At 39.1% G+C, this 20,744-nt stretch overlaps 1 protein-coding gene across 5 annotated transcripts in view; it reads right to left on the bottom strand.

The window, feature by feature from the left end:
- Positions 1-20,744, bottom strand: part of aplp2 (amyloid beta (A4) precursor-like protein 2) — a 98,631-nt gene that overhangs the window by 12,722 nt on the left and 65,165 nt on the right. For 2 of the 5 annotated variants that reach the window (XM_051656289.1, XM_051656287.1), the window contains exons 6-14: positions 20,130-20,332; positions 18,284-18,451; positions 16,678-16,811; positions 16,311-16,385; positions 16,068-16,226; positions 13,998-14,126; positions 11,036-11,135; positions 7,385-7,558; positions 4,941-4,976 (exon numbers count right to left, since the gene is read on the bottom strand). In XM_051656289.1, the coding sequence (XP_051512249.1) occupies positions 4,941-4,976; positions 7,385-7,558; positions 11,036-11,135; positions 13,998-14,126; positions 16,068-16,226; positions 16,311-16,385; positions 16,678-16,811; positions 18,284-18,451; positions 20,130-20,332 (1,178 nt within the window). The remainder of the gene's footprint in view (positions 1-4,940; positions 4,977-7,384; positions 7,559-11,035; positions 11,136-13,997; positions 14,127-16,067; positions 16,227-16,310; positions 16,386-16,677; positions 16,812-18,283; positions 18,452-20,129; positions 20,333-20,744) is intronic. The other 3 variants (XM_051656290.1, XM_051656288.1, XM_051656292.1) reach the window with 2 other exon arrangements.

Below are 20,744 nucleotides of genomic sequence, written 5' to 3' on the forward strand. Positions count from 1 at the left end.
GGTGTTTATACTTGCGTACTGTTGTTTGTACAGGTAAACGTGGTACCTTCAGGCGTTTGGAAATTGCTCCCAAGGATGAACCAGACTTGAGAAGGTCCACAATTTTTTTTTCTGAGGTCTTGGTTGATTGTATTTGATTTTCCCATGATGTCAAGCAAAGAGGCACTGAGTTTGAAGGTCTTAAAATACATCCACAGATACACCTCCAATTCAGTACACCTCCTATCAGAAGCTAATTGGCTAATTGTCTAAAGGCTTGACATCATTTTCTGGAATTTTCCAAACTGCTTAAAGGCAGTTAACTTAGTGTATGTAAACTTCTGACCCACTGGAATTGTGAAATAGTCAATTAAAAGTGACAAAATCTGTCTGTAAACAATCTCAATTATGAATTGCAGGGGTTTAAAACTGGGGTCCTTGGAGCCCAAGGGGGCCATAAAGGAAGTGCTAAGGGGTCCATAGAAAATTTCAGAGACAAAAAGTAGGGGTCAACCAATGTGTTTTTATTTGTATTTGTATTTTAGGGCAGATACCGATACTGATTATCAGTAATCAAGGAGACCGATAACTGATATTTGGGGCCGATATACTTTTGCAGTAAAAATGAAAATTGTGTCAAAATGTACACTAACACAAACTCCAACACAAAACGTCCTTTAAATGCTTTTGAATGTGTTTATTATATTATCTTTTGAAAAATACTGGAAAACATGTCAACATTATTTTTTCAAAAATAAAGTGGAGGGAGCTCCTCGCAGCATTTCTTTTGAACTGAAACTTTAAATATATAAAAAATAATGAACTAAACAGCTCATAACAGAATGTTATGTATTAACATGTGATAACAAATGAGAATCAACATGATTGGAGTTGACACTCTTCATGTAGCTTGCTGACTGTTTAGTCAAGTGCAAAAAGGGCAACGGGAAGCTGACAATACGTTTGCTAAACCTCCTAAAGTACCACTATCAATGCCATCATCAGCTACAGTATGTGAAAACACCAACTCATATGGGCGAGTACTTTGTTAAATCAGTCCTTATCTCTATAATAATATAATCTATATTGCTGCTCATTGTATTTCTCTGTTACGGTGTAATGTTGTTGAAATAATAGCATCTGCAGCTCTACTATGCGGCACCTCATGACACGGGCCAGGGAAGTGAGTCAACGAGTGCGGAGCACAAAAGGGCATTAATGAAGCGTTTTTGGTTAATGTATCCCTTTTGCAAAATCCTGAATTCCAAAAAATGTTAAAGGCTGAAATCAATGTTTATATGGAGACCAACTGGTCTTCAGTATACACTGTGGGCATGGCTTGGGAGACACTTAAGGCGGTTCTTAGGGGCCGGATCATACAGTATGCCAGCCATGACACAGGCCCGGATCAGGCAGATTCTAAAAAGGACAAAGATCCAAGCGAGTGTAAGAGTTACCGTCCAATTTCCCTGATCCAGCTAGACATTAAAATATTGTCAAAAATTTTGGCTAACCGATTATGACATTTCTTAAACATATAGATCAGGTGGGGTTTATTTGGGGCAATAGCTCTTCTGATTACATTAGGCGTTTCATCAGTATCATGTGGTCAGTGGTGAATGATCAGACTCCGGTCGCTGCCATCTCACGACGCCAAAAAGGCATTTGATTTGGTAGAATGGGATTATCTTTTTAGCTTTTCAGCTATCCTTTCAGATAAGATTTCAGCCGGGCACCTTTCAGTGGCTCAAATAGGGCATTAAGTATTTGGGCATTTTATTCCCAGCAAATCTGTTTGATTCTAGGGCAAATTTTAGGTAATTTTGACCCTTTAATAAAAAGGTTTTCGAGCAAAGTTGGCAGGCTTCATTAAATTTATCGATGACTGGGAAGGTTAATGTTATTAAAATGAATTGTATTCCAAAATTCAACCTAAAGATGTCCCCCTCTCAAGCAATTTGATAGCATAGCAAAGTCCTTCATTTGGAATGGTAAACATCCCATATTACATTTCAGTAAACTGCATAGGCCGACTGACAAAGGTGGGCTAGGCATACCCAAGATTTTGTTTTATTATTTTGCGTTTGGTCTCAGATATTTGGCTCATTGGTCGCTTCCACCTGAGAGAGCCCCTCCCTGGTTTTGTATTGAACAGGAAGTTCTTGCCCCTATTTTGCCATTACAAAGCCTTTCTATCAAACTAACCAGAGAAGTGAAGTTTCACCCTGTTATCTCGCATTTGCACTCGGTATGGACAAATGTCCAGTGTGTTTAATTCTGACATTTATTTAAATGTTGCCTCAAGCATATGGCTGAACCCCAAATTATGTATTAAAAAAATCCCCTTTCTGCTGGTCAGAGTGGATTGTGAGGGGGGTTACTACACTCGGTGACCTATATGAGAGTGGAGTGTTGAGATCCTTTGAAAATATGGTTCAACATTTTGGGATTCCCAGATCTCAGTTCTTTAGGTATTTACAGCTGTGCCATCTGCTCTGTACTATTTTTGGGAATAGAATACACCCCCCCTAAAGCAGCAGATACTCTGGGAGGGGTGATTACTGCTTTTGGAAAAGGTCACGAGGCATCAGTGTATTACTCCCTGCTAATTCATATATATATATATATATATATATATATATATATATATATATATATATATATATATATATATTATATATATATATACACACACACACACAGTACTGTGCAAAAGTTTTATGCACTTGTGAAAAATGTTGCATAGTGAGGATGTCTTCAAAAATAATGCCATAAATAGTTTTCATTTATCACTTAATGTCATACAAAGTCCAGTAATCATAAAAAAGTTAAATCAATATTCGGTGTGAACACCTTTGCCTTTAAAACAGCACCAATTCTCCAGGTACACCTTGACACAATTTTTCTTGGTTGTTGGCAGATAGGATGTTCCAAGCTTCTTGTAGAATTTGCCACATTTCTTCTATCTATTTAGGCTGTCTCAATTGCTTCTGTCTCTTCATGTTATCCCAGACTGACTTGATGTTCAGTGGGGGGATCTGTGGTGGCCATAACATCTGTTGCAGGGCTCCCTGTTCTTCTATTCTAATCTTTTAAATTAGCAAAAGTAATGTTTGGGAGTCTAACATTTATATTTCCTATTGAAACACTAAAGCTGGAGATATAAATAACCATCATAAGACAAATGCTTTTGTGAAACATCTTATGTGCCTAAGACTTTTGCACAGTATTGTATATGTATGTGTGTGTGTGTGTGTGTGTGTGTGTGTGTGTGTGTCTATAATTATGTATGACCACTGGGATGTTGTTGGGGACTAGGGTGAGGTTGGGGATTGGGAGGGGAAGGGATAATAGTGGGGGTTAATTGTTGATTCTGTGAATATATGTTTTGTTTTTCTGCATTTAATATGTGAATCAATAAAAAATTGTTAATCAGAAACAAATTAATCGTGTTCAGTGTTAGAGAATAATATTCAAAGATACAGCACTGAAAGATCACTGCTATCTACGCCTGGAGTGCTTGCTGTGTACACAGCTCCGTTGTTTTTTTCGTGCTGCTAACCTAAAGTGTAGAAACGGCCGTTGTCATGATGTCTCACGGTCCGCTAATTGGTGACTGCTGGCATAATAGTATTGTGAAGTTTATTGCAACTTATCTTTGAAAACAGCTTATTCTCTCAGTGATTCACCTTTCTCTCACTGCTTTCTTCTTTCCCACCTCTCCCCCACGAATACGGAGTACAGTGTTGATTGGCCAAATATTCGTGAAATATAACCAATCTGATAATACTGTGGGCAGGACATTGAGCCAGACAACAAGCAGGAACTTTTCAGAGAGAGGCGGATTCATAGCCAACAGAGCACATTTTTAAATTTATCGGCAATCAGATCAGACAAAATAACGATTCTGATAATTAGAAAAATTATGAATATCGGATCCGATTATTGGCCAAGCCGATAATCGGTCGACCCTTAACAAAAAGTGTAAATGTGGACAATTTTTTTTGTTTTTTTTTTTACATTTACAGAATAAGACATTATTAACAATTCATTGTGCTTTCTAAAGACTTGTCAGAAATCATGAGATAAATCATTATTTTATTTAGTTTTTAACAATAAGAAATAAAAACTGTCAAATCTGAATGGAATTGAAAATGTTTCTCTTTAGGTTTATACAGCTAACATTACTCTAATACGGTAGAAAAAAAAATACACTGTCAACATAATACAACGAAAATATTTTCCAGAAAATATTTAATTTCTTTTGGCTTTAGTACAATGACAATACAAAAGACAATTAGAACATTTTTCAAAACCATATGTCTTAATTTAGGAAGAGGGTCCCTCGCAAGGAGACCATCATATTTGGGGCTTCCTGGCATCAAAACATTTGAAAACTCCTGATATACAGTATAATTGGCTTAAAATTGCATATTTTTCATTCAGAGGACTGTAGCCATTGTAGGCAAGTATTTTCAAAATGATTAATGTAACAAGTAAAATATAGTAAAAATCTAGTTTAAAATGTGCCAACATAACAGTATATAATAATGAAGCTATTTTTACTTGTATATTTTTACAAAAACCTTTTTCTATAAGTAAAATGCCATGTGGAGACTTCCATAAACTTTTCTGAGTGATGCCACAAATGAATCATTAAATAAGAGTTCTGAATCGATTTACTGGAAATTGGCAACTAATACTTTAAATCAGAGACACTTTAAACCATCTTTTTGCTCTCATATACACAAGTGAATAAAACAGGGAAGGATTACAAAATTAGCCTAATGATGCACTATTTATTCAACTTAATGGCCAAATAAAAAGCAGATTATAATTTACATTGCCAGCAAAATCATCACAAATACTGACCTATCATGGAAATTGTATATATCGCCCAGCAGTAGGCTGAAGTAGGAAAAAAGGAGAAAGAAACACAGAAAAAAACAGCAGAGACCCACCTTTCTTGAAGGCGCGAGGGGGTTCAGAGAGATCGCCTAGGCGTTGCGTAAAAGCAAAAGACAAAACAAGAAAAGATTGGAACAGAAAATAGAAAAACCAAGGTGAGTAAAAGAGAAATAGTCAGGGTTATCAAACTGTGTCTGCAGACAGAGTAGAGAATCCAGCAGGGATACAGCAACAAAGAAAATCAAATCAAAGAACAGGGTTAAAAAGAACCAGAATGTGTTTTTTGACAGGTCTGTCACAATAAGAGCCCTCCTGGTCTCTAGTGTGTTTGTTACATTGCTGTTTTTTTTTTTTGCATTTTGTGCCTTAATTGCACACTTTTTGTTTTTCCCTTAAAGGCTTGGCAAGCTCAGGCAGGACAGAATGAGTGAATGAGCAGGACTGGTCTTAGAAATGTAAAGCACTTGGCTGCAGTGCGGTGCAGAGCCTCAGGCTTTATGATTTTAGCTGAACTTCAAATGGCGTCGTGTTTAAGGCACTGGCGATAGGGATTCAGGCAGGCTTAGATAAGCAGAAGTTCGTGGCTCAGGAGCAACATCTGGACTTTGGGGCTTCTTTCGGCACTTAGAAAACATTTGCGCGCTCAGGCCACATGCTGCCACAGAGCTTCACATGAGAGTGAAAGACTGAGAGAGGCTACAAGCAAACCTCTAGTACCGGCTCCAAGCAGATACTTGAAATAAGAGGCAGCCTAAGAAACGAATATTACGGCAATGTGTCAACAAGGTACTTCTGGCTCTTACATGGACTTTACGAACCTGCATATGACAAACTAATAAAAGCCAAGACAACAATGTTGATCCTAAGTAAAAGCTGAGCCTGGTTTTTTTTCTGCAGCTTGCAAAAAAGGGCTTTAGCAATGGTGTAAGGATGTCAAATATCTGCAATTCTGTACCAAGTCAATACTAAATGAATGACAGTTCTGGAAGTACAGACTCGATTCAGTACTCTAGCGTTATGACGTGGTCAGTCCAGCCATGATTTGAATATAAACGGTCCAGCCAGCCGAGAACAATATGTGTGCACCTATTATGAAAATTAAATGTCCAGGAAGAGCAGTATGACTTTTCTGTCTTTTCATTGGGTTTCCTTGTCTTGTAGGCTAGTTTATAAACCGTAAACAAGATAATTTTCTGCTATTACCACATTAAATGTGTAATAGAAGCATATAGCAAAAGAGTTTGAACAACAACACTCACATGATTGACACTGAAAGGGGCCGTTCAGACCCAACTTGTTCTCAAAAAAAGGTAGAAGCAGTGTAAAGCTAGACCGTTTTTTAAAATGAGACATTCTTTTTAATTTGACATGCCATCTAAAAAACTAAAAACAAAAAAACCAGAGAGATGCCGGGCACATGTTTGGAGTGAACGGCCCCTTAGGCTGTTCATAAGACTGCTGTAGGTGATGATAGACTAACAATGCATGTGTGAATGTCTTTTGTTTTGAGTTCGACATTTTTACACTTTTTGTAATATCACAATAATTTAATTGTTAAATTAATAAACATTTCGCTTTATCTACTTTTTATAAATTGATTTCTGAACACTTGAAAACTTAATACTGCTGTTAGATCCCTGACAAACTATTACTTCATAAGTATTTTTGTACAGTTGTTTCAATTTGTTCTACTACTTGAAATCTGTTTCTTGTTCATTTTATTACGGATTGTTTATTTAAAGATATAGTTCACCCAAAAATGAAAACTCTCATCACTTACGCACCCTTATGCCATCCCAGATGTGAATGACTTTCTTTCTTCTGCTGAACACAAATGAAGATTTTTACAAGAATATCTCATCTCTGCTGGTCCATACAATGCAAGTGAATGGTGATCAGACCTTTGTAGTAAAAGTGAAAGTTAAAGTGGAGATTTAGAGTAAAAAAAGGACTTAAATATTGATCTGTTTCTCACCCACACCTATTAAATTCTGAAGATATGGATTTAAACACTGGAGTCTTATGGATTACGACCAGTTTCCTTTATGTGATTTGAGAAGCTACAAAGGTCTGATCACCATTCACTTGCATTGTATTGACCAACAGAGATGAAATATTCTTCTAAAAATCATAATTTGTGTTCAGCAGAAGAAAGAAAGTCATACACACCTGGGATGGCATGAGGTTGAGTAAATGATAAGAGTTTTCATTTATGGGTGAACTATCCTATATAACTATATAAGTAATTACTTGAGCACAAACTTAAGCAATGTTTACTTGAGAAAAATTAGATGGCTAGATGCTATTGTTTTAATTTGTTAATATTTATATTAACATTTTCCTTTTAAATTAAGAAGTGTGTTTAAAAGCGTATTAGTTTTCGCCCTAACAGTATCGAAAATGGCATTGAAACTTGTGAAATTTCATGGTATCGTGACAACCCTACAACTATGGGGCAACAGATTTGCCTGTATAAAAATTCAGACAAGTAACCTACCCTCGGGTTCAGGGTGTGAGCCCAGAGAGTTGACCTGGAAGGGGCGGAAGGGCTTTCCTTCAAAGGCAGGCACCTCCACGCTCTCCTCAGAGGACACGGTGACATCAGGCTGAGATTCTGAGATGGAGGACAGCAACTGATCCATATTTGCCTTTTGATCCTGGAGAAGCTCATCTAAATTGGGTGCAACAGAGAGAAAAAGAGGGGCATGGTTAAAAGTGGCAAATCACAGGAGGGAAGAGATGGAGGAAGGGTTCTCTTCCTAAAACCATTAAACGAGGCACAAAACGGTCATAAATAAGATGAATTATCCATTACGGCATTCCCTACTGCAGTGCTTCCATGCATTCATAAAGCCGAAATGGCCGATTCTCTCTCTAAACACCCAAAAACAATCTGCACAGAGTTAGTCTTAAAAATTAAACTATCTCAGCACAATAGTGGGAATCTTCAGGCGTTTTGACCCAGTTCTGTCAACCCCCACACACTAGTCTCATCTACACTACATGATTCTACAGCTCCTTTCATAAAATGAATGGAAAAGATAAAAGGAAATAAAAACACATTAGTGCAGAGGGGCATCTCTGAGAACAGCTTGACTGTTTCCACCTGAAACAAAGAGTAAGGCACAACAAATGCTTCAGAGAAGCCCAATTTACTTTGATTGCACTGAGATGTTTTCAAGCTGAGAGATAAAAAGAATTTCAATTACACTTGTGTGTGTGTGTGTGTGTAGAGAGAGAGAGAGAGAGAGAGAGAGAGAGAGAGAGAGAGAGAGAGAGCGCTAATCAAAGAAACTAAGCTGTTTCATACAGGTGTAATTATCTTGCATCTGGTAAGAGATGCAGTGAGACTTTGCAGTTGTTCAGGGGACTTTAAAAACACAAACTGAACTGAAACTCTTTGGATATTGTTATTCACTTTAAAGTAAGGGTGCTTTCAGTGAAACCCAGAGTCTGTTTGAGTTCAATTCAAGCTTTTTTCTGGACTGTTGTGCACAAAACAACAACACAACACCCGAGTCAGCCTGTCAAATTCAGGGGATCTCCAGTCCGGTTCACAACTGGTATGAATGCAATCTAGCCTGCACTGTTATCGATCCTGTATAATTTGCTGGTTACAGTCTAATGCGTTTCTCATTGCTGTTCATCTTCTCAGAAAATGCCTTTAGCAAGCAGCTCATATTCGTTGCATCTCTTACAGTGCATCCGTGGCAGACAGACTGTTGTGTGTGGAGGTTTGGTAATGAGACCAAAAGGACAAAACATGAATAAAAAATTGATGCTGGTGCCTTCTCCTGAGTTGCTACCTAGCAAAAGTGGGAAACAGCTGCTGTTAGTACAAGGACTGGGCAAAATACAGAATTTAGGAATTGGTTCCCCTTCAGTGCTCGAGTTGGAATTTGAATTGAACTCGCTATGCCAACAACAATGCAGAGCGGAGGGGTCTTTTATCACCCTGAAGGAGTTTATTTTGCGAAAATGGCTGGATGACTGTAGATTATTCTGCTTATTACACAGCTACCTACCAACTAAGTAAACAAATGGATATGAAATATTGATTTGTACTGAAATTATGTAGTTATGTGAGAAGAAAAGACCATGGAGTCTCCAGAAACAGCTGAATTCCACATTTGTTTTTAGTCCTTTTGGTGTTTATTTTGCGAAATGACCATCTGTCTTCTCATTATCCCGCTTATTACAAGACTACTTGCTAAATACAGTAAATTAACTGAAAGATGAAACTTTTTGTAATGTTTAAACGTGCTGACAGCGCACGGTACAATTACATATACTACTGGGTCTTAAATAATCCTCATTATTTAAAGCATTGCTTGAGTACAAATTCACCACATTCAACAATACACCAATCAGCCACAACATTAAAACCACCTGCCTAATATTGTGTAGGTCCCCCTCGTGCCGCCAAAACAGTGCCAACCCGCATCTAAGAATAGCGTTACAGAAATACTCAGACCAGCCCGTCTGGCACCAACAATCATCCATGCAATTATCTAATCAGCCAATCGTGTGCACGGGTCAGGAGCTTCAGTTAATGTTCACATCAACCATCAGAATGGGGAAAACGTGATCTCGGCGATTTGGACCGTGGCATGATTGTTGGTGCCAGATGGGCTGGTTTGATTATTTCTGTAACTGCTGATCTCCTGGGATTTTCACACACAACAGTCTCTAGAATTTACTCAGAATGGAGCCAAAAACAAAAAACATCCAGTGAGCGGCAGTTCTGCGGACGGATCACCTCGTTGATGAGAGAGGTCAACAGAGAATGGCCAGACTGGTTCGAACTGACAAAGACTACGGTAACTCAGATAACCGCTCTGTACAATTGTGCTGAGAAGAATATCATCTCAGAATGCTATTCTGAGATGCAGGTTGGCGCTGTTTTGGCGACACGAGGGGGACCTACACAATATTAGGCAGGTGGTTTTAATGTTGTGGCTGATCGGTGTAAATGTAAATTTTAGTCATTATTGGACTTTAAATAGCCTGCTTTAAGCAATGTTCCCATTTTTATGCACAGTCCACAGGTTTATTTGTGAGATTTTGTGAACAGATTAAAAGACAGTATTTTTATGGAGTCTATTGCCGATTCTTTATAGTGGGGTGTCTGACAGACAATGGATCGCATTAATAAACTGTTGCAGAAGAAAAAACTGTTGTATGCCGTAAGCTATATGTTTTGCACCCACAATAATCTTACAGTTATGCAGTTCTGAAGCACTCCAGTTATTTTCAAGCGCATTTTGCACCTGGGATGCAGATGAGTGGTGTTGAGTCTCTTATTATATACCATTTATTTATTTATTGTATATTTAGCAGTTTTCCTTTCGCACGGCTGCGCTTAGAGTCCATACAGTATATCCCTAATAAACAAGCCCATTTACACATTCAATTGTGATATGCCTTTTTTGCCTCAGTGCTGATGCGTAAAAATCTTTTTTGAAAATAATCGGAAAAAACGGTTAACCGCGATTTTTACTCAGACGGTAATCTAACCACCAAAATCTCACATGCATGATTTATAGCATGACTGACCAATGAGAATCCAGTATTCCAGAGAGTCGTGTAGTAAGAATTTTTATCAAAGTGCAAGGAATTTGCGACAAACCACACAGTCATTGTGTCTCGCGTCTACATGTCTTAGTGAAAATGCACCTCTCAGAAAAACATCAAAAGACAAAGTGATTTTCTTCCTCATAATTGTGTTTAATATTATGCTTATTACAAGGAATATTCCACATATGTGTTGCCACATGGAGTTCTGGAGAAAAATTAAATAAACCAGGCCTCAGATAAACTTCTGATGGTAAATTTACCACTGGGGTGAAGTTTTTATAATAATGGCAAGATGTGACCAATGTTTTCTTTAGTAGATGGTTTCATCTGGATCCCTCCTATCAGATTATCACGCTTACAATTTGACTTCAACCTAATAAAGAAAAAGCAACATTCCTAATAGCGTAACAATGTTTTATTTACCCACCAAAGCCAACTGACTTGCATTTGGCACTTGACGAGTGTTAATTTTGCATTCAGATCATTAGAAACGCAATCTATTCCACCATTATCCTAACTCTGACCACACATTAGCCATGTGCTCCACTCTGATCCAGATCTCTGCACTCACCGATCTCATCCTGGATCTCCTCTGCAACGTAAGGCACCTTGTAGAGCAGAGACAGGCTCTGGTTCATCCGTTCCTCAATCACCCGCAGGTGGGTCATCACCTAGGAAACCAGACAGGCACTTTTAAAAACAGCGCGACTTGCACAACAGACATTTATAAAATGGTTCTTAAGGATGAAACTAGACTTGGGTTGCGTTAAAGGGCACGTAGTCTTGGATGGATTAACGTAAATGCAGAAAAGCTCAAGAGCTTATTGTGTAAATGGCAAGGATGGAAAATGGCATATATTGTGGCGTGTAAAAAAAAAAAAGTGTGTGAGCAACCACGCTTTTTCTTTGTTGTCGCAACATTTGTGTGCAACACTCAAAAACCAGCAACAGATGGCAATGAAAGGCCTAGCAAAACTGGAGATAAAAACAGAGTATAAATGTTCCAAAAATTTCCCTCTAAGTGCACATCTGGACCTTGGAAACTGTATTAAGCGTTCATGCTATTAGTTTAGGAAGAATGGAAGTTTATGTTTGCCTGCCAGTCATACCTGGACTCTCAACTGAATCAAGAGGAGTTACCAAAATAGATTGGTCCGTCATTTCTCAACGCACAGTTATTTTAAGCACAACACCACAAGTCACCAGGGTAACTGCTATTTTTTGCTCCAACACCAAGTGCTTTTATAAACCCAAATTAAAACTTTAGTTCTTAAAGGAATGGTTCACAAAATTTTTTAAATTCATTCATTTCCTCGCCCTCATGTCATTCCAAACCCATTTGATTTTAAAACAAACTTCAGCCGAATGTTGACACTGCTCTTTTCCACACAATGAATGCATACTGTAGGTAGTCATGCTCCAAAAAGCCATAGATTGAAGCCATTCAACACTTGTGTTTCAGTATGCATGCACACAAATGAAACTATTATACCACACAAATCTATTGACTTTGGAACGCATGAGTCTTTGTCCTTTTGGGGGCTACATAGCCCTGGGATTACTTTAATGCATGAGGACATATGTCTCCATTAGTGTTCCATGAAAGAAAGCAAGCTGTACAAGTTTGGAAACACACAAGGGTGAGTAAATGTTGACAGATTATTTAATTTTGGGTAAACTTGCATCATTAAAGTCAAACCCATTAAAAGTCAATTAAAGCCGGGTAGACACAAAACTAGAGATGTGGAAGTTTGGCTCCTAATCAGATATGAAATAAACAGGAACTGCTATTATGCAGTAAACAAAATCACAAGATACAAACTGTTGCAAATCTGTGTTATGGTTCCCATGATTCTCAGATCTGCATACACCTCTGAGTCAGTGCCAGCTCCTGTCTCCCATGACAAATGTCAGTGTTGACCACAGTCAGTCAGGAATGCAAATTATAGAGCCGCACCATTGGCTCAGGCTCAGTTCCTGCCGATCCAATCCCAACAGTATCAAGTTTAATGTTACACAAGAGCAGTGCAGTGATTATCTCCAATGGAGTGTTTGAACAAGATAATCAAGTCTCGAGTCGAGAATCATACTTCATTCCAGCAATCCTCTCAACTACTCAACTTCTCCCATTCTACCATTGTTTAAAAACAAAAATTATATTTTTTGACATGAGGAATTGATAGGATTGTGAAAAGTGGGCATTCCAGACCAAAATGGAGCCAGAACTGAATGCGAGTCTCTCATAAAAGAATGCCTAAATAGCCATTTGGCTTTTGGTTAAAGGGATAGTCCATCCAAAAATGGAAACTCTCATCATTTACTTACCCTTATGCCATCTCAAACTCGTATGACTTTCTTTCTTCTGCGGAACACAAACAAAGATATTTTTAAGGATGCATGAGTTGTTTTTGTCCGTACAATGCAAATCAATGGGGACGATAACTTTCAAGCTCCAAAAAGGACGTAAAGGCAGCATAAAAGTAATCCATACGAATCAAGAGGTTTAATCCACTCTTCTGAAGGGATATGATCGTTTGGGTGAGAAAATGACCAAAATATAGGTTTTTGTCTGGTTCGTGTACAGTGCTCTTTGCATGCGTCAAGCGCGAGGAAGAGTGTGAACTAGCTTCTCTCATGAACATGCCAATGAGAATGCAGATGTCAAGATTTATAGTGAATAAAAACTTAAGAAAATTTTTGTCCATTTCTCACCCAAAGTGATCGTAATGAGATGACACCACTCGAGTTGTATGGATTGCTTTTATGCTGCCTTTATGTCCTTTTTTGAGCTTGAAAATTTTGGACCCTATTGACTTCCATTGTATGGACAAAATAAATCACCTCACATCCTTCAAAATATCTTTGTGTTCTGCAGAAGAAAGAAAGTAATACGAGTCATCTGAGGCTGAGAAAGTAATGAGAATTCTTCTTTTTGGATGAACTATTTCTTTAATATTACTTTTAACAGTCTTCAGGTGACGTCAGTCAAAAGGAAAGTCGTTTTAGAGGCAAAGGATTTCATTTTGATGATAGACGAAGAGAATTGTTTTTGTTGCTGAAATAATGTGTACCAATGAATTGTGCACAATAAAACCAGGAATGTGTATTAAAGGTGAATTGTGTAATTTTTTTGGTGTTAAAATATGATCTCTTTTCCCAGCATATTACATGGAGATATTAAGTCTCTGTGGAGCTATCAAAATATTCTTTGTTTGAGCAACCCGACCAGCCCAACTCCACAGCACTGGCTCAACCAATAGCATGATTTTGGGGCGGGACTATAAGTTAGGCGACCAATGGCAGATGGCAATTATTTTTTTGCAATTCTGTTGGTGACACTGAAATTACAATCTCAACAATATATGTCTAGCACTGTCCTTTCTTCTTTTTTTTTTTTTATGATATCTACCAAACATCTGTATAATACCATTGTAAATGGGCAGACAAAGTGTGTAAGGTGAAAAAAGGGGGAAGGAAGAGTTGGATTTAGCAGAAGGCGGAAAGAAGGAGAGGTAAATGGGGTGGGTACTGACTTGGGACTTCATCTGGGCGGCCTTTTCGGGGTCCACAGCCAGGACGTGCTGATAGTGTCGGATGGTGTGCTGACGATCCTTATTCTCGGCACGCACATACCTCTTCAGAGACTGCAGGATACGGTGGGGCTGCAGAGAGAGAGAGAGCGAGGAGATAAATTGACCACAAAGGAGGGAAAATAAAAAGGCAGAGTGAGTCAGGTGGACATCTCCCTATGAGTCGGCTAATCCGTGAATCAGCACGAGGATCAAAGAGGTGCAAGATCCGCAGGGCAGAAAAATAACAAGAGGATTAGCAGAGATGCAAAAAAATGCTTCAGCTCTCTTCATGGAAGTCATCTGAGCAGATTAGACATTACATAGGTGCCCAATTCAAATTAATATCTTGAATAACTGAACCAGCCCTCCATGTTATGAGCTTTCGGCAGATTGATAGAGGACAGTTAATCCCTGACCATTAAATCACACCGCAGCGAGGGAAGACAACTATCAGCCATCAGAGACTGAGGTATTAGAAGTGTAATCAGTTCATTATGAAAGGAGAACAACCAATTATCTTTCAAATTTCTTTACTCAGTCATAGAGCAAACAATTTCACCTGATCGCGCATGATCTATGACCATTTATAAAGGCGTTGATACAGGGAGGGATATGAGAAAGCTAGCAACTGCCTCAATTAAACATTGGCCCTGCTTACAACTGGTATTATCTGTCTCGGGTGATTCGATACAGAGTGGTCAATCGAGAATTTTTGTTTAACATCTGTTAATAACCTGCATGTCACGTCAAAAGTGTTTCCTGAGACCTCGTGATCGGATTTCGACAAAGGAGGGTCTCTGATGTTTGTGACTGTTTCTGCATGTTGATAAACCGTAATGAAATTCAAAAAAGCACTACAAGGCAGCACACTGTTGCTTCCCAGTACTCTTCTAAAATGTAATCTAAAAGCAAATGTGACAAGTGGAATGCTCATTTCAGTTGAGTAGACAAACTAGAGAAGTCCTGTGAAGTCTTCTGCATGTATGTGCTTCTCCATATTTTTCAATCGCTGAGCGTAACCGGCAAAGTTGAAAATTCCTTTTTTTTAGTGCAGTGGACGATTGATAGGCAAGTCTTTTTATGTTGTCCAGGAAATATCAGGATGCATGAGGGGCTGTTCAGATGGAACATGTTCTTGCATTCAAAAAGGAGCTCGAATGAAGAATGCAGAATGCTAACATGCAGCAGAATGAAATGGACGCAGGGGTCTCGACACTTGACACAATGTCAAACACTGAGCTCATCATGGCGGAAAAAAACAGTTTGAGAGGCAAAGAGAGGCAAAAGCAGTCGCGGGGGCCTGGGTAGCTCAGCGAGTATTGACGCTGACTACCACCCCTGGAGCTGCGAGTTCGAATCCAGGGCGTGCTGAGTGACTCCAGCCAGGTCTCCTAAGCAACCAAATTGGCCCAGTTGCTAGGGAGGGTAGAGTCACATGGGGTAACCTCCTCGTGGTCGCTATAATGTGTGGTTCGCTCTCGGTGTGGTGCGTGGTGAGTTGTGCTTGGATGCCACGGAGAATAGCGTGGGCCTCCACACGCGCTACGTCTCTGCGTTAACACGCTCAACATGCCACATGATAAGATGCGTGGGTTGACGGTCTCAGACACGGAGGCAACTAAGATTCGTCCTCCACCACCCGGATTGAGGCGAGTCACTACGCCACCACGAGGACTTAGAGCGCATTGGGAATTGGGCATTCCAAATTGGGGAGAAAAGGGGAGAAAAAAAGAAAAAGCAGTCGCATCGCAACGGTCAAAGACATGCACATGTTTACAATGACCAACAGTTAAAAAATGCACTGATGAAATATGAGAATGTGTTTTTGTGTGAACGTTTTCTCAAGTTTTTACACTACAATTGCGATGTGGTCACAAGCATTTCTGACTACATCTGAATGTGTTCAGAACCCTGTTTACATCAATATTTAGCACGGTCGCCTTTGATCAGATCACTCGAAACATTAATAACATGTTGAAATGTTAATAACAGCTGTAAACAGGGCCTCTTAGATCCTTGGTGTTGTCTCACCCTTGGTGGGTCAGCCTGCAGGGCGGCCAAGTAGTTCTCCAGGGCAAGACGGCGGCGATCGTTCAGCATGGCCTCCACCCTGGCGAGGTGGGTCTCCACCAGCTGCTGTTTCTCGCTGGCTGCCTCCTCCTCCAGGGACTCCACCATTGCCTGGAAGTGCTGCCGAGACAATAAAACACATTTGTCACATCCCGCATGAAGTATCCTCTGGCACTGAAATCCAGGTGTGGGTGTGCGGTTTACCTGGATCAGTGTCTGTCTCTCGGCTTTGGGCAGGTTCCTGGCCTGGCTCTCTGCCTCCTCCCACTCTTTCCTCACCTGGAGAGAGCAAAACAAACAAGAGTAACAGTTATTGCATGTCCATGCAGTCCTCAAGGCTGTAGGCAAGTTGCAAAACCACTCATCACTGATGTACAAATATGATTAGAAAACACACAAGAACCAATGACATTTGATGCTACTGACATCCAATCTGCACCGTATTTGGAATATTTGTATCTTTGCTGCATATTGTTGGATGAACTCTCTCTTTAAATGTAGCAAATTGTACATTCCAACAAGCCAAATAGAAAATGTTAATCAGTAAAAATGTCAAATGTATCTATCTCACCCTCTCCATGCGGTTGCGGTGTCTGATCTCAAGTTGTTCCTTGGCCTTCTGGAAGCGGCTGTGCTCTTTATCGTCAGCTGGGGTCTCGAAGTAAACGTCCACATCATCTGTGGGTTGAGGGGTGGGAGGCACAGCTGAGGGGATAAAAGAGAGTGAGCATTTATAAACAGGTGAAGTACACCTAAGCTCTTTTCAAAACATAGTGAGCTGCCTAGCAAGGTAACATTTTTAGACATCTGGGCACAATATCAAACTCTTTTTGATCCAGCTGAAAACAAACTCATGAAAGTCAAGTCTCTCACGCGTTTCACGTGAAGAGAGCTAACTGTATCAATGTAAGTGACAATAACATTTATAACTACTGTAAAACAGATTTCCTATCTATGTAGAGCATTTCAAACTTATGAGGTTGCATTTTGGTTAGGATGTTGCCTATGTAGACTGTAGATAGCTAGGCAGCTCACTAGGTTTTGGAGCAGAGCAATAGACAAAAAAAAAAAAAAGAAAAAAAAAATTAAGCACATTCAAAGACAGACAGAAAAGACAGACATATCCAAGGGAGCAAAGAGGAGCAGCAGACAAAAGAACGACTAAAATCAGACCAAAGCGAAGAATAAACTTCCCACGGTGCACAAAAAACACTATAGAAGATGCTTTATAATTTCCCCTGATTGTGAGAGAATCAGACAGTCCTTCATCTCTCATTCCTTTCATCCTGCCCTCGGAATAGCTCACTTCTGACACAACTGCTCCTTAGCATTTATCTTAAGATTTACTGCACCACTCTGCAAGCCATGATCAAGATATGAGCTCAAATCAGGTTTCCTTAGAACACAGAATACAAAACCGATTTGATCACCCATAAGGCTGTGCTCAAAAGGTGACATCAGATATGCATGTTGACAAGAACGAACAAACTGTTTTTAGCATCTGTACTGATAACAGAATAAGAGAAAGCTCAAATCATGAAGGTTAAGATGATAATATGGAAAAACCAATGATATTAAACCCATAGTTTCATGTTACCCAAAGAACATGGCATAACAGCTTCCACTCCTAAATGGATCTTGAACATTGACGGATAAAAAGACAGTCATGGGACACTGCAAAAGCAGCAATAAACCTCACCATGTTAAAAATCACTGTAATGAACAGCCTTGAGTGATTTATTGCTTAAATAAAACAGCGAACACAGAAATATAACAAAAGACACAAATGTTTTATGAAATCCTGTTAAACGTCAATCGTGAAACTTTTAGCGCGAGTTTAGAACACAGAAAATGCACAGCTTCAAATTCATTCTGTTAAATATTCATTGTGAAATTTTTAAGCTTCAGTTTAAAATATGGAGAATGCAACATGTAATATAATAAATAGATTCCATTAAATATTAATTTTAGAGGGAGTTTAGAACACGGAGAAAAAACAACACGCAGCTTTAAAATAATTCTGTTAACTATAAATTGCGAAACTTTGATCTATGAATTAATTTCTTGTATTCTTGAATTTCCCATATAGGAAGGTTAGCATAGCATTATCACTGTGAGAGGCAGAAAAGGGGAGGAGCAGAGGATGGCAAAAGGGGGGCGGACTCCTTGAGACTTACTCAGACGTCTGCACACAGCCATGCAGTACTCCTCTGAGTCGAAATTGTTGCGGTTGCCAGCACAGCCTCCGTAGATGAAGCGCACACACTTCCTCTGCTGGATGTCGAAGTGCCAACGAGGCATAGAGGCACGGCAGGGGCCGGTCTCCGCCTCCAGAGAACACACCGCTAACACAGAAGGGGAGGCGAAGTTAGAGCCTCCAGCCACCGGGGGCAGAAATCACTAATGCTCAAGCTTCTTTTGGTATCTGGAGCTGTTATACATCACAGGATTCTATGGACCCTTTTCACAAACTGTGATGAAGCGTTTCCGCCTTAAGCAGCGTAAATCTAGCAAACTTTTTTTTATAATTTCACATTTTTAATTATTTAGTGTAAATTTATAACATAATAATTTATATTATATTACCCTGGAACTAGTTTAAAAATACAAGTTACCACAGCTGAGATGAGGTTTTTAATACAGCTGCAGCATATCCAGCACAATATTTTTTTTTATGGGGGGGTGGGGAGTCATGGAAACGTAATAGTGGATTTTTACTTTTGCTGTTGGAGAAATGTGTAAGCAAAAATAACATTTGCTGTGGTGTCCCATTCACCGCTATAAAAGTTTACCCTTCAATAGTTTACTTCCACGTTCCAAACCCAGTAATATGAAAAGGGTACATACAGCTTAACACTGACCGCTCAATTTTTCAGCGCTCTTGGCTCCGGAAGTATTTTTCCCATTCATTTTCTTTAGGGATTTAAAAGAAATTCTTCAATGAAGAAATCTAAGCCATGAACCAAACCTGAATATCACTATTGCGAGTGTTATACTGCTTATATACAACAATTCAACAAACAGGTAAATAATATTGATTGACTTATGTTTCAGGCAAAAGTTGGCCAGATAGTTCATGCATTTCTTTTCCACCAGCGTATTAGTCCCAAAAGAAGCCGAAGCGTCAAGCATGACTTCACTCTTGGCACTGCTCTCACACTAGTGGTGTTTCATTCGTAAACAAACAGGTGTTTTTGATCTAATCTTTTAAATATAAAAATGGTTCACATTAACTTCCATTGTTTAGGTCGTGAACGACTTGGTGCTTTTAACGTGTCAGTTGAGTCAATGACTAAATGACTCACTCATAACATAAAATATGGTCATTTGTTGCCACATACTGGCATAAATATTCAATCTCCAGAAATGGTCACTGAACCAATCAGTAAACTAAATCAAAATAAAGACAAATCAAAATCCCCACAGTGTGATACAAATATTGAAATGTCCAAATGCTGTTGAACTGTACGTCAGCACTCTTGAATGCCTCTCGTCCAATCAGATTTAAGGACTAAACTGTAGTTTTAAAGTAAAGGTAGGCTGACTTAATTACATAATTCGCAAAGCATTACTGGAATGGACGCTTTGCCACAATTTCTGTTTCCATTGTAACAGCGGCTCCTCTGATTGGTGGATCTCTCTTTTAGATTATGGGTAGCATAGTTCTTCACTGGGAAATCAATGAATGAACATGTTGTAGTAAAACTGAAGTTGAAATCTCACTGATTTAAAGGCTTCCACAGGTCAGTCTTGACAGGGTATATGTTACCACTAAAACTTTAGTTACTCCATGGAGAAACAAAATGTGATTTTTACTTCCAGAACCCTAGTATTGCGATCTATAAGATTTAAAAGAATACAAAACAATAAAAGAAATACTTCTATTCAGAAACAGCACGGTGAAACAAGTAAATAAACAAACCTCTGCGGTGAACAGTGGCAGAGATACGCATCAAATGACCTGCTGTAATTGGACGTACTGTGACAGTAAGGAAATAAAAAAGGAAAGTGCATTATACTGACCTTCCACCTCCTGCAGAGTTTTCTCCTCATCCTGGCTCTCAGGGACAGATGACTTTTCTTTCTTCTTCACATCCTTCTCCTCACTGTCTTTGTCTTCATCTTCATCTTCATACACATAGTGATAGTCCTCCTCATCTCCATCATCCTCCTCCTCTTCTTCAGCCATCTCCTCCGGAGTGGCCGGCTCATTGGCAGCAGGACTGCTAAAAAAATAAAGAGGATGGATACAATTCTGAGTGAACAATATGAGGGAGCATGAGAGATTTGCTATTGCTCTTATTTTATATTTCACGCATTATCTTAACGTTTTCATGTTAATGTCACCCAATATATCTTTCTTTTTTCAGTTAGTCTGTATATTGTCCTGGGCCATTTGAGTGTTGTTTTGCACCATTTTCTTTCAAATACAGCTAAGCTGCAATGGTTTGGCAATACAAATTTACAATTATTTGCCATGCCAACAAAGCACATGACAAAAAACAGCAATGAGAGCAAAGGAAATACTAGGGAGATAAGGGGAGAGAGGGACTGTGAAATATATCATGAACCGGATTCAAACATGCCTTAACTGCATTTACTTAAGAATCTGGATAAGAAAAGACAAATTAGCATGAC

The sequence above is a fragment of the Myxocyprinus asiaticus genome, chromosome 26 (genome assembly GCF_019703515.2).
Source record: "Myxocyprinus asiaticus isolate MX2 ecotype Aquarium Trade chromosome 26, UBuf_Myxa_2, whole genome shotgun sequence".
NCBI classification, from domain to species: Eukaryota; Metazoa; Chordata; class Actinopteri; order Cypriniformes; family Catostomidae; genus Myxocyprinus; species Myxocyprinus asiaticus.